The following is a 14,544-nucleotide window of genomic DNA, read 5'->3' on the forward strand; positions in this document are numbered from 1 at the left end:
GTGCCGTCTCTTGGGGATCTGTTTTCCCCACTTCATTTCCAAATTAGCTGCCAGTGAATCATTACTCATCTTCTCAGTGACTGGCAGGCGTTAATGAATTACTGATTTTCACCTTCAACCAGCCAATACAATATATTTATGTTGGAAAGAAAGGTACTTTTTGAATTAAGACGTTATCTTTTGATAGTTTTCCTTTCAAACATAATACATGTGTACAATTCCGGCTTGACAGTGGAGTAAATTCTAATCACAGCTACTGATCCTGGGGTGGCAGGCACAGGCTGCTACCAGGCTGAATCTCTCTGCTCACGCCAGCCCCATGGGATGCCGCTTCCCTTCCTGCTGCGATGCTGGGACAGACCATCCAGCATGGCCTGGACAGACACTGGGCTGGCTAGTTGCCTGCCACGAGAGCCTCAGTCTCTTTGGAATATGGACAATAATAGCACCTCCCTTCAAAAGGCTCCGGGAATGAACAGAAACTGAATATATAATGCCCTTAACACAGTACCTGGTACATAGCAGGTGGCCAATAAATATCACCTAATCTTGTTCTTAACTCTCAACTAAAGAATCTTTGGGTTACCCTATATTCTCAAGCCATAATTCATGTATTTTTTAAACTGGAGTATAATTACAATGTTGTGTTAGTTTCTGCTGTACAATGAAGTGAATTAGTTATATGTATACATACATCCTCTCCTTTGTAGACCTCCCTCCCTCTCTCCCCCCTCCCCATCATCCCACCCCTCTAGGTCATCACAGAGCACCAAGGTGAGTCTCCTGTGCTTTACAGCAGGTGCCCACTAGCGACCTGCTTTACACACGGTAGTGTATTTATGTCAGTCTTAATCTCCCAATTTGTCCCACCCTCTCCTTCCTCCCCTGTGACCTCTTCTTCACTGTATATGCAGGACTCGTGAGACCAGGATTCTTAAGATGGAGACCGTAGTTAAGTCAAAAAAAATTGCTTGAGGTTTCAAAGTGAAAATCAAGCCCCAAATCCAAACTCATCTTCAGCTACTGCTTCTGGACTAAACAGGGGCTAAACTGCTATTCAAGGTTCTGAGGAAGCAGGACACAGCAACTCATTTTATTCAAGACAGTGGATTGTTAGCTATTTAAAAATTCTGTTTACACAATAGATGTTAATTATGAATAATTTTTTGGTGTGCTCTGTGCCTCCAGTGATCAGAATACTAACTAACAGCCTCATGGAATAGCTCCCTCGTCTTTCTGATTCCCTGGAGCCTTCTGAGTACCCTAATATTTCTAGCACTGTTTAAGCGTTTCATTACTTTGTTTCAGGGCTGAAAAATGTCCCTTAATTTCCAAGCATGGATCTTATTGCCAGTCTCTCAAAGGATTCAGAATATAAATATGTACTGCAGTGGCAACATGCCTATTCATCAGGCTGCTAGGTTCGCGTAGATAATTAGAAATCGGGAGATTTCTCAGAGAAGGTTCACTATAATTTACTTCCAGACACAGCAGCTTAATTAGAAAACAAATTCCTTCCCTAGCTTTAAAGATTGCTAAATAATTATAATACACACACACCACCCATGTCTCCTTCTCTGGACTGGTGCTGAGACTCTATAAACAACACATTTTGCACATCTGACAAAGGTGGCCAAGGCTGGGAAGGGGTTAAGCCCTGATATCCTGGGGAACCTTATGCTGAGCTGCTGCACAGAGGCAGCTGTTTGAAACAAACCACATTTATCAAAGAATTACCATACAGCAATTCAGAAGTGTGAAACTTTTCAATCAATTTCTCCAGTGATGGCAAAGAAGAAGGTGATGACAGAATCGGGCTGCATTTCTGACCATTTAGGGGTAGCCAGGGAAGGTGCTGGAAGATGGCTGGAAAGGCAGCATACAGGTGAAGCCCAGCGCCACCTTCAAGCCCCTACACCTGACCCTGAAACTCTCGGGGCTCCTTGGATGGGGTCGCCAGTCTTGCAGCGTGCAGGGCAAGATTCCCTCTCCAGCTCACGCCAACGTTAAGAGCCTGTTCCGGTCCTAAGGAGAGGTGCCCCTGGAGACCAGGGTATACACAGAGCCACACACAGGGGAAGGAGTGGCAGGTGAGGCCGGTGGGCTCAGGCCACATGCCTGCCATCCCAGTTCACGCACGCCAGGCCTCGGCATGGCTACTCACCCAGCTCTGTCAGGACCATCCCTCACACACGCAGAGCCAGCACCACCCGGGGAAGGAAAGGGGTGGGCAGAGGACTAGATGGACATTATCTTTATTTTCTGCAGGTCATTAAACTTGAGGGAGGGAAACAAAACTCAGGAACACAACCCAGTGTCCTTCTGGTTTTGCTTCATCTCTGTGTTGTGACTTGTCACTCTAGTCAGGTGGTACAGTGACCAGAGTCACCCTCACAAGTTCAAGAATTTCCATGTGGTGAGCTGAAACCAGAGAGTCACACTGGATGCAAATGCCTTAAGACACTTGTGAAACCAGCAACATGTCAGTGGCAGCCCTGCCAGCCCTCTGCTGATGTGTCTCCAGGAGCCCCCAACACAGGTTTATCCCACCTTCCACGCAGGAAACACTCTCCCCACAGCAACGCCTTCGTAGGTGCTTCCTTGTTGATGGAGTTTTGTCCTCTCCCCACCAATTGACAGTGCTGAGGACTTCATTAGCAGTAACGAGCAGCTAAAGAATATATGAAACAGGACCAAGGAACTGAGCAAAAAAAGCCAATTTCTGTTTGATCCTATAATTGTAACTAAGCACAAATTATATCCTGCCAATTAATCTAGACGCACAAACGAGGTTCTCACTTCATCCCCTGAAGGCTCCACCAGCTCAGTGGCTTTTGCTGGGAGTAACAGTGAGCCTCCTGGGGATAAGTGCCCACGACACCCTGTTGGACGTCCCTTGCACCTCTTTAGGTGAGTCACAGGCCTCGTCCCCAAAGCAGAAGAGCTTGTGCAGAGGATGGGCATCCACTGGACAAAGGGTGCTTGATACGGTGAGAATGGCCATCTAAGGAGGGCACTGCAAATGAAACAGAGGCAAAGGGTAAAGCAGCTTGGACAGCCTGGCCTGCGGCAGCGGTGCAAACACTCAGCACAGCGAGCGAGGAATCACCGCACAGGATAGCTCCCGCACGAATCTGCTTCATCCACAGGCAGATAAACATCACAATGAGTTATGATCCTGATGGAACCCCAAGTGGCCCCAGCACATAGAGTGGAGACCACACACAGCCCCAGAGATGCGGACACCAAGAGCCTGCTGCATCCAAGAGCTGTGTATTTTGACCGGAAGTCTCCAGAAAATGATGATGGGGGAGAATAATGAGACATCTTCCCCACGAAGGTTCTCTGAGTACAGAGACCTTGGCAGCCTGGAAGACTACTGAACACAGATGTGCTGTGTTTCTTTCTAACCTTGTAACTTCAAGGTCACACCTACTTCTTGAAAATGTTTCTTCTTATAGACTGTAAGCATAGTTGGGGGGAAAGTCTAAAAATTAAAACAGCAGAATAGCATTAAAAACATGTATTTACGGCTGAGCTGGCCTTCATTGCTGGGTGGGCTTTCCTCCAGCTGCAGCAAATGGGGGCTACTCTCTAGTTGCGGGGCAAGGGCCTCTCTTGCGGTGGCTTCTCCTGTTGCACAGCACGGCCTCCAGGTGCTAGAACTTCCGTAGTTGTGGCACATTGGCTCAGTAGTTTCGGCACACAGGCTTAATTTCTCCGAGACACGTGGGATCTTCCCAGATCAGGGACTGAACCTGTGTCTCCTGAATTGGCAGGCGGATTCTTTACCACTGAGCCACCAGGGAAGCCCTCAGAACAGCATTTTAAATGGAAAATCTCTCCAAGAAAGCTACAGAAATTAAGAACTTGTATCTACTCAGAAACAGATCTCATGGTGGTAATGGCCGGGAATCCTGTGGAGCTATACATCTGGGTTTTTTCTAGTGCCATGTAACTAAAGCCTGTAGCTTGTCCTGGCATAAAGAATAAACATAATTCAACCCTGCACATTCACCCTAACTGTGGCCAGGCTACGAGGGGAGCAGCCACATAGTGCCTCCCATTGGAAATGATGACGTGTATGGTCTCACCTGAACTGTATGTTTGCTAAGTTGTATTCTGAGAACAATGACTCAGACCCAAACCGTTGTACCTTGAAAAGTTATTCACAACAAAGAGGTTCTAAGGTTTCTAAAATATCTTATTCTTACTCACTTTTTGTCACCACCATCACAAGCCACTCAGACGAAGTTCCATTTGGGAAGCAAGTGTGGTTCATTTTTTTTTTTTTTTTTTTTTTTTTAGTGTGGTTCATTTTGGAAACTCATAGCCTATCCCAATTAATATGGACAACAAGCTTTTCTAAAATACAAACTTGTTTGGTATGGGAATGATCTCTTCTTAAACTGCACTGTTGGACTTGTTTACACAATTTTCCAAAAGTTATGTGGTGGCATTCACCCAATGGTGGCTGGGGCTGGTGTATGAAAGACACTCTCTCCGTGAACCACCCCCTCCCACCCCAGTCTTTATCAGAAATCCAATGGCTTCAGACGTGCAAAGTAGTATTAACCAGTATTCCCAGTGCAGCTTTGGGAAAGTGGTGAGAGAACAGAAGTATTTGTGGGGGTGAGCTGACGCCCACAGAACCGACCACATGCTCCTCAATCCACCCTGGGCGACGGTGACAAATGCAGGGGTGAGAGGTGTGCACCCAGTGAGTGTGACTGCTGAGGGTGAGGCTGGCCACGTCTGTCTGTCTGTAGTCTTTCCACCACCCCCTTTCCCTGCCCCCATTCCCAGTCAGGGTGCTATTAATGATGTTTCTCTTTTTAAATCAAAACACACAGACAACCAATTTTTCAGCATTTCACCAACGTTGTAGCACTGCCCGGGACAGGAGAGGGGTTAATGGAGAAGAAAGGACAACCTTTGAGCCAACCTTCAAAGGGCCACCAGAAGTCACACTTGCCAGCTGAGAAAGTCACTTAGCACTGTGGAGGGTAGAGTCAACACGGTGTTTTTTGGGAACACGGGTGGCTACAAACTCTGAAGTCGTGATTTATGAAAACTGCACTTGATAAAAAAATATTAAAATCTTATCATATATAGGAGGTGTCTGTTTCTATTTTTCAATCCTCATTAGCCAGTTTAAGTTGTGAGTAAAGGTTTCTCCCCAACCTTAAACCCTCTTCGGTAAAATGTCTCTTGTCCATTTTTATTTTATTTTAGTGAGTTCTGAGATACCTTCATATATTCTGGATATAAGTCCTTTGTCAGCTATGCAATTTGCAAATATTTCCCCCCAAGTCTGCAGCTCGTCTTTTCTCTCTCTTAGCAGTGTCTTCCAGAGAGTAAACATTTTAAACTTTGATGAAGTTTAATTTGCCAATTTTTTTCTTTTGTGGATCATGCTTAGGGTGTCAAGTGCTATGCACACTTTAAGTCTGAGAACGTGACAGGATGAGAGCTGGCTGTTCAGACACCAAAGTCTGGAAGAGAGAGGGCCTGTGTACAGGAAAGACCACAGAGAGACGTCCAGACACCTGGCCACCAGGCTGGCCTGACACCACCAGGTGGGAGTGCCACCAAGGAAACTGAAGCAAACCAAATGCCAGATTCCTCTTCAGTACTGTCTGAACGGGCCACCAGAAGTCACCTCGCTAGGAAAGAAGGTAACTTTATCACAGTTTTAATGGTTTATCTGAGAATTACATGTCTATGGTGATCTGAGGTACAGGCAATGGAGGCTCTGGCACTCAGAAATGGGGGGGAAGTAAAGACCCACAGACAGAGCACAGCAGCGCTGGTGAACGAGCTCTAATAGGATGGCTTCCAAATTCTGAAATCTCGTCAGGGACCAAACAGGCCGGATGACCAGGCCGAACCAACACTTTCTTATTTTTCAGCTTCTCTCCATGTGATGTTTGTTTCTCAGTGGCTGCCTTGTTTGCCTAGCACTTGTAAATGTGGTCTCACTAGGTCTCAGTCCTTATTGGAGGTGAAGCTGGCTTAGAACAGGGAGGAACAGTTCCTCTGAGAGGAGGGGTCCTGAGTCCTGTCTCTAGAAGTGAGTTGTGTGAGTGTGACCAGGACGGGGCGATTGTGGAGGCTGGTTAACAGAGCACTCAGCACCCAGCCACTCAGCCCCCTGCTTCCTGACCGCACTGACCCCTGGAGCATGGGCCACCCAGCAAAGACGGGAACAGGGACACAAGACCACCAACGCGCTCTCCCCACCATGTAACCCCGAGAGCACCAGAGCTCCGATGTGGAGAAAATCAGCAGCTGCACCTGCCCAGAGCAGCACGACTTTGAAAAGAAGCATGGGTGGACTCTGTACTACACACTGGGGGCAGAGAGAGCCAGGCCTGAGCCCTCCGTGACCCTTGTGAACATGACGCACCGAGGCCTGTGGTCCCTGCTCTGACTGAGCCAGCACAGCCAGCACCCCAAACACCACTCTGCTGCTGGTATCAGTCCCAACCTCAAGTCCCGCTGCTTCCCTCCCAGCCTGCAGTGCCCATCTATCAGCGCCTCCCTGTGCCCAGCCTCAGCCAGCACTGCCCTTTCAGCAATGGCTTTGAAATCTCAACTGTGGGTCAGTGGAAACCAAGACCCACTCTAAGCAGAAGGACCACAGGCCTTCCTGTTTGTCCTGCTGGCACTGATCAGTGTCATGCTAATTCTTTCTTGTCACAATATCCCATTTTGCTTGTGGACAAAAGCATCTTGAAGTAAACAGATGCAGTGACCAGTCACATGATTTCTGCAGACATTTATCCAAAATTTAATGAAAGGAATTATACTCAATGAATTGTCTGCAGGTATCCTACTTATATTTTGTTGGTTCTTTCTTTTCAATTTATTTGTATCTATATTTTACATATCTATATTCTTATAAAAAAAATTAAACGAGATGGAAAAAAATCAGTTCCTTAACATTGCTCCTCCCTGCTTCTTGCTCCAAATTTCACTTTCCTACCCAGAGCGGAGTGCAAATATTTTATTTCATGTCTTGCTGATATGTATTCACACACAGAGTCATGCACGGTTCTGCAGCCCATGGTGGGTGTCATGTCAGTCTCTTAACAAAAGGCCGCTCCCTGTTGACGCAAGTGTAGCCACCACACTCTGTATTCTCCCGTCGGGAACGCATGTGATTGATTCCACAGTGCACTTGCGGTGGGCATTCAGGCATAATATTCTTGTGCATTTCCCCTGACACACAGGCAAGTTGTCTTCCAGGAGAGAAACCTAGAAGATTTGCTTTTTCTACCTGAGGTTAATTGTTAAAATCAGGCCTTTCTGCTTTACCACACGATTCTGTATATCAAGACTTACGGAACAGTCCATATGTTAATTCTAGAAGAAATGGGGTTCAGAGCAGAAGCAATAGGAACTACCCTAGGTGAATCGGGATGAATGAAATGAACACGCAAACAAACATAAAATGTAGGTTAAGTTTAGAGCTCTGAGATGGTGTACTGACCCAAAGAGGCTCATGACAGGAGCAGACAAGCCGGCCCCAGGACCTGGGAGGACAAGGAGAGGCCAAGCAACCACTGCACATCATGAAGGACCCCTCCTGCCAGGACCACCACACCTGCCTTAGATAGAACGTAACACTGGGTTTATGTCCCCACTGAGTCAGGGGAATGGAAGGTTGCAGAATGTGAAAGGGAAAGTTGAGGAACACGGGGAAGATGCTAAGCTATGATCTGACTATTGCAGCTGAGGAGCAGAGTGATCTCTATGTGCAGTTACTGGTCTGTATGTGTAACGATATGTGCGTTTTTGCTTTGGTTCAGTGTCGAGAGTATTTTTAAATGTTCAAAAGGATTCCGCTTGTACTCTCTTCCTTTTAATATGGCCCCAAATTTAGCTTGTCCTATGTAACAATCACAAACAAGGCCTTAATCAGAGAACAAAAGAACACATGAAAGGGAAACATCTGTGCTGACAGGAAGTACTTCTGAGAACCGAGACTGAAAAATGGAGACTCCCCTTCACACCAGAAGCCACAATAGCTTAAAAATCTGACTTACTTTTCTATCAGATCCAGTGTGACTCCAGGCACCAGACTAACACATTTCTGCATGCAGAACCTGCAAAGAAAGAGAAGACAGTGAATCACAGCAATGGGATATGTAACAGGAGAATACAGCAGTCCCAGAGAAAAAGCACAGAGAGGAAGCAGGGCATGGGGATTGCCACAGTGAAAAGGTAAACCAAGATTTTCTTAATTCTGTCAGCTCTTAGGTTTACGAAGAAAATCTCCCTAGGGGCAGGAAAACTGAGCTGCAACTGGAGGTCTTCAGTGGAAGGAGAAAAATCTGCAGGTGGTGAGGCAGATCCCCAGTTTGGGGGGTTGGGGGCAGGTCCTCATGAGAGTCACCAGACAGAAAGCTTCCACCCAGATGATGGAACAGGCCCCACTTTTCATTTTTCCTTCTTAAGCAAGTAAAGCTGGAGAGAGTGATGGAAGGATCAGTGAACCACCCCGAGGCACACAAAAGAAATTTGTGGGAGAAGACAAAGAAAAGTGAATTCAATTATATCATTTTAATTATCATAAAGTCACAGGAGCTATGAGACTTAATCTTTGCTGCAGAGCCATCCTGGAGGGCTGGCTGGGGTCGGGGGGAACTGGGACTGGGGGACTGGCCAGGCATCAGCTAATTTGTGCGCACTGACAGGAGGCTGAAGCCCATCTCTTCCTTCCTGTCAGGGCTATTGGCACGTGGCAGGACAGAATCAATGGTCACGAAGAGTGAAGAAGCAACTTAGCACTGGTCACAGGAGAAATGTAAAACATTTAATTCACCTGCTTTAAAAATTAAGAACAAATAACCCCCCTACGTAAAGAGCATCAGGCACAGAGCAATACACCCACAAAACACATTTCCGCATCACTAGATGGATGTGATACGTGGAGGAAGGTCGGGGAAAGCCAGTGTGCTCATGGGAGGGGATGAATACAAGGACCAGGCCACATTCAGGGTACATGAAGTGAGAGGTGTACAGTGGATAGGTAAGGACGAGGGAGAAAGACAAGGAGATAGAGACCCAGATATCGGAAGATAGACAAGACCATGACGACAGCGTCTGGTGCGCAACTGGCTCCAGACATGTGGCCCTCCATCTGGGATGGGGGAACCCTGAGAACCCAGCCCCACTAGGCTTATGGCTTCAGCGAGCAACACCTTGCTCAGCCACAGAAGAAGTTATATTTCTGGCGGTGGCTGAGCTGGCCGGTGCTCTCCATTCACAGAGCAGCAGAAACACCAATGAGACAGAGCCCGTCTCCCTCAGGCACAAGCACCTGGGCTGCCCAGATGCTCCACAGGGCCAGTCAGTCCATCCGGACAGATCCTCCTGTTTCCTTCCCTGTTGGAGAGCTCGGCCCGCCCGCTCCCACACATCACTGCAACCGCCCACAGGCAGCTCTGACAGTGGCTCCATGTGAATCAGAATCTCTCCGTGGATGGAAATGGTTTATAGGAAATGTACCTTCCACTCCAATTCTGAGGCCTATGCAAACAGGATTGCTCTGCTGTTTTTTTTCTCTGCAACGTGCTTACTGATTGGACCTCAGCATTCCTATAATGACAGAATAGTCTGTACCAGACTAATCCTTTCGTCAATAACAACAGTAAGCTCTGGATAAAATATAAAAAGCAACCACTTGAAAGCATCAAAGAGCAAACAAATTCAGGCAGAAAGGGAAGGTATGACCCTTACAAGAAGAGTAACCGCACAAGGTCCGCCTTAACCAGTTTTTCCCACACGTGCTCCCTAATTCATAAAGCATCAGGGACACAGCTCAACCGGAAGGAGATCAGAAGCCCAGAGCTTTAGGGGAAGTCTTAGGAAGGAGGAGCCAAACTCTGCGAGCAAGCTCTCCTAGGACCCTGGGCTGAGCTGGGCCCTGCACAGGCACAGGATCAGACCCCAAGGAGCCCTGGGGACATCAGAGCTGAAGGGCACCGAGGAGAGATTTCCATGCCTGCTCATCAGCAGATGCACATAGACAGGGACAACCAGTGCCACACTGGGGGCTATGAACACCTGGGGCTTTCCACTGTGGGGTGTGGCCTGAGCTACAACCATGGTTCAGGATACAGAGTTGCATCCCCCAAACCAGGAGCAAAGTCAACGACCAGTCCTATAGCCGAGAGACTACAAGGTCAATTAAACCATCTACAGCTAAACAGGAGGAAGTTGACAGAATCCAGACTTTCTCAGTGTCTCATTCACAATGGAAAGTATTCTATCCTAAAATCAAGACAAAAATAGTTAATAAAACTAGATTCATTGTTGACCACATTTTGGAATTAGACTTTATAAAAATAACTTAACTGGGAAATAAGTATTATCATAAATCTGCTGGAAATATAAAGTTAAGAAGGAAATTAAAAATAGGGACACTATGCAACTTTAAAATATGCATGAGCAGCATGGATGAACCAGTGACTGACAGTCCACAAAACTGTACATTAGTCTGTATTCATTCCCTTTGCACCAGACTATATCAGGCAAAATCAGAGACAATAAAAATGGCTCGACAATTCCACAAAGCTGGATATTAGTAATTATAACAATAAACACAACAGCTGGCAGACGTTTAGTGCTGACTACATTGTGCTGGTTGCTGGAGCTCATCAACAGGCTGGGCCACTTCTGACTCCTGTCTGACCTGCCCTTCCCAAACTGCGGGGGAAGTTACACAGCACGTGACCACTGCTCACCGCCTGCCTACTGACCCTCCAGGCCAGGGTTTCTCAGTTGGGCACTAAGGACACTGGGGCCAAATCATTCTTTGCTGTGGGGGTGGCATCCTAGCCTCTACCCATGAGATGCCAGCAGCACCCCATCCCAGTTGTGACAACCAAATAGGTCTCCTGACGCTGCCTAATATCCTTCACCTCCTTGAGGACACAGCCCCAGGCCAGGACCCAGCATCCCTCACATTTTCCAGAATAGTCTCTCTGCTTCCTTTCTTGCCTGTGCTCCCTAATTCTCTCCCAGGAATTCTCTACTAGGCAGCCAGAGCGAGCCTTTTATCAGGAAATGTGGTCATCTTGACCCTCCAGAGGCTTCTTGCCATGCAGGATGAAATGCAGGGTGCTTGCCTAGCCCCCGAAGGCCCTGCCCTGGGCTTCTAGTCACTGCTCTGACTTTACTTCCTCCCTCTCACTCTGCTTACCCAGCACCAGTCACCCTGACACACTTTCTCCTCCTTCCGTCCGCCAGGCACAGCCCCACCTCAGGGCCTTTGCACAGGTTGCTCCCTCTTGCCCCAAACTGGAAGGTTTACTCCTTTGTTTTACTCGGATTTCTTCTACCTTCGCTGACCAGCCTGAGAAAATAGCACCTTCATTCTCTACTCGTGTACTGTGCTTTTTAAAAACAGCATTTCTTGCTACCTTAATATATATTTTGATTGCTTGTCTTTATCATAGAAGATAAGTTCTATGAGCACAAGGACTTCTTTTATTTTGTTCATCAGTGTGTCACAAGTACTTAGAAGGGTGCCCTAACATACAGTTTTGATACTCCATCATAAATGTGTCACCAAGTGAATATGGTATAAGATTGATTCCTAATATTTCATATATCTTTTTTTTCCTGTTGCTCTTGCAAGTGACTGGCTTCAAGATTTTTATGAGGAACAAATTAATGGATGCTAAAAAGAAAACTCAACTCTGTAACTTTGTAAACTGTCAAATAACTGCTGGATGCTATTGTTTCTGAGAGTGGAAATATACTAAATTTTTTTCCAATTAGAAAAAATCCCATACATTTATCACAAAAATTGAAAGTACAGATATTACAAATGAAAATTACCCCCAAATCTAAGATAACAATTAACACTTTCCTATTTACCTCTTACAGAAAACTGAACCATGCTGATTTATTTTGTGCTGGGATAGAATAAAATCAGTCCCTGAAACAGCCTAAACAACACAGACGATGGAAAAGTGGAGTTGGTCCTGCAGCCCAATCCCACTGCCGACTGCCCCTCTGCATCCAGACTGTGCCTAGCACACATGTACAATCAATATCTACACTTGGGTTTTGTTCAGCTTTTGTTTCTTACCATAAGAGAATCTGCCATACACACTATAGCTTTCCCCTCACCCCCAGTGTTTTCCAACATTCAACAAAACTGAAAGAATTTTAGAGTTAAGCTCCTGGATCCCACCACCTAGGCTCCACCATCAGCATTTGATTACATTTGCTTTATCACATTTCTGCTTCTCCATCCATCAGTGCATCTCATTTTTCATGAGACAGAGGAAGTGGTATACTTACTTCCCTTTAAATTCTTTAGCACACAAACCAACGTTCAGTATTTGCTCATTGTTTTTTATCTTTTGATGTAAAATTACATATAATGATGTGCACACATCTTTAACTGTTCATTCATTGGGTTTTGACAAATGCATGTACCCAAGCTGCTACATGGACTTCTATCAGCTTCCCAGGGATTTTCTTTAGCCCTTTCTCAGCAATTCCTATTTTTTCCCATTGCCCCCAGGCGCAAATACTGCTCTGATTTTTCCACTGATTTTTACTCCTTGGTTCTAGAGTTTCATATACAAGGTCTCATTGAGTATGTTCTTTTGTATAAGACCTCTTCCAGTTAGCATGATGCTTTAGGTATTTATCCATGCTTTTGCTGGTTTCATGAATTTACTCTTCTCCCCTGCTGACTGGTATTCCATTATATGAAAAGATTGTAGTTTATACACGCTGTTCTGTAACTTGTCCTTGTATATATCATGGACAATATAAAAGCTGATGCACAGAACATTGTTTCTCATGAACATGAGTGCGCTGTCCTCAAGATGTATTTGTAGCAATGGAACTGCCTGATGAATGGGTATCCCTATTGAATGACCAGCCATTGTCTGATGGCTTTCCAGAGGAAAGTGTCATTTACTGTCACATCAAAGCTGAATACATCCACTTTTTAACTTCTGGAAAATACTGCATTTATAACATAAAAGAAAAACAACCTTCTGTCCTACTGATAGGTGAGAAATGACACATCATTGGAATTGCTTTGATTATTACTGAAGTTAAATGCCAGCTAATAATTTTTCTGGTTCTTTGTATTTTTCTTTGGCTTACTGTCTGTTTATGCCCTTCTTGTCTTATTGATTTTAAAGTGTTTTATACATTAACAAAACTGAGGGTGGCTTTGTTATATATTACATAATTTTCCCCAAATTCATAATTTTTTTAAAGTTTTGTTTTTGCTTTCTTTGCCATATAAAACTTAGAATTAGTATTCAATAAAGCCTATCACTTCCTTTATAGCTTTTTAATTCTAATAATTTTTCCAGTACTTTTGTGTTTTCTTTTTCAGATTTAAAACCTCAGTATATTTGGAATTTATTTTATCATGGTAAGAGGTTAAGGATTAGAAAAATTTCAGGCTCTACTACAAAGCCAAAGTCATCAAGACAGTATGGTACTGGCACAAAGACAGAAATATAGATCAATGGAACAAAATAGAAAGCCCAGAGATAAATCCAAACACATATGGACACCTTATCTTTGACAAAGGAGGCAAGAATATACAATGGAGTAAAGACAATCTCTTTAACAAGTGGTGCTGGGAAAACTGGTCAACCACTTGCAAAAGAATGAAACTAGATCACTTTCTAACACCACACACAAAAATAAACTCAAAATGGATTAAAAATCTAAACTTTAAAACTCCTAGAGGAGAACATAGGCAAAACACTCTCCAACATAAATCACAGCAGGATCCTCTATGATCCACCTCCCAGAATACTGGAAATAAAAGCAAAAATAAACAAATGGGATCTAATTAAAATTAAAAGCTTCTGCACAACAAAGGAAACTATAAGCAAGGTGAAAAGACAGCCTTCTGAATGCGAGTAAATAATACTAAATGAAGAAACTGACAAACAACTAATCTCAAAAATATACAAGCAACTTAGGCAGCTCAATTCCAGAAAAATAAACGACCCAATCAAAAAATGGGCCAAAGAACTAAATAGACTTTTCTCCAAAGAAGACATATGGATGGCTAACAAACACATGAAAAGATGCTCAATATCACTCATTATCAGAGAAATGCAAATCAAGACCACAATGAGGTACCATTTCACACCAGTCAGAATGGCTGCAATCCAAAAGTCTGCAAGCAATAAATTCTGGAGAGGGTGTGGAGAAAAGGGAACCCTCTTACACTGTTGGTGGGAATGCAAACTAGTACAGCCACTATGGAGAACAGTGTGGAGATTCCTTAAAAAATTGTAAATAGAACTGCCTTATGCAAATCCCACTGCTGGGCATACACACCGAGGAAACCAGAATTGAAAGAGCCATATGTACCCCAATGTTCATTGCAGCACTGTTTATAATAGCCAGGACATGGAAACAACCTAGATGTCCATCAGCAGATGAATAGATAAGAAAACTGTGGTACATATACACAATGGAGTATTACTGAGCCATTAAAAAGAATACATTTGAATCAGTTCTAATGAGATGGATGAA

General features: G+C 44.8%; 1 protein-coding gene across 3 annotated transcripts in view; it reads right to left on the reverse strand.

Annotated features, from left to right (window-relative positions):
- RPTOR (regulatory associated protein of MTOR complex 1) overlaps positions 1-14,544 on the reverse strand; it is a 327,706-nt gene that overhangs the window by 119,657 nt on the left and 193,505 nt on the right. For all 3 annotated transcript variants that reach the window (XM_052657407.1, XM_052657406.1, XM_052657405.1), the window contains one exon: positions 8,052-8,111. In XM_052657407.1, the coding sequence (XP_052513367.1) occupies positions 8,052-8,111 (60 nt within the window). The remainder of the gene's footprint in view (positions 1-8,051; positions 8,112-14,544) is intronic.

Source organism: Budorcas taxicolor, chromosome 19 (assembly GCF_023091745.1).
Source record: "Budorcas taxicolor isolate Tak-1 chromosome 19, Takin1.1, whole genome shotgun sequence".
Classification (NCBI taxonomy): Eukaryota; Metazoa; Chordata; class Mammalia; order Artiodactyla; family Bovidae; genus Budorcas; species Budorcas taxicolor.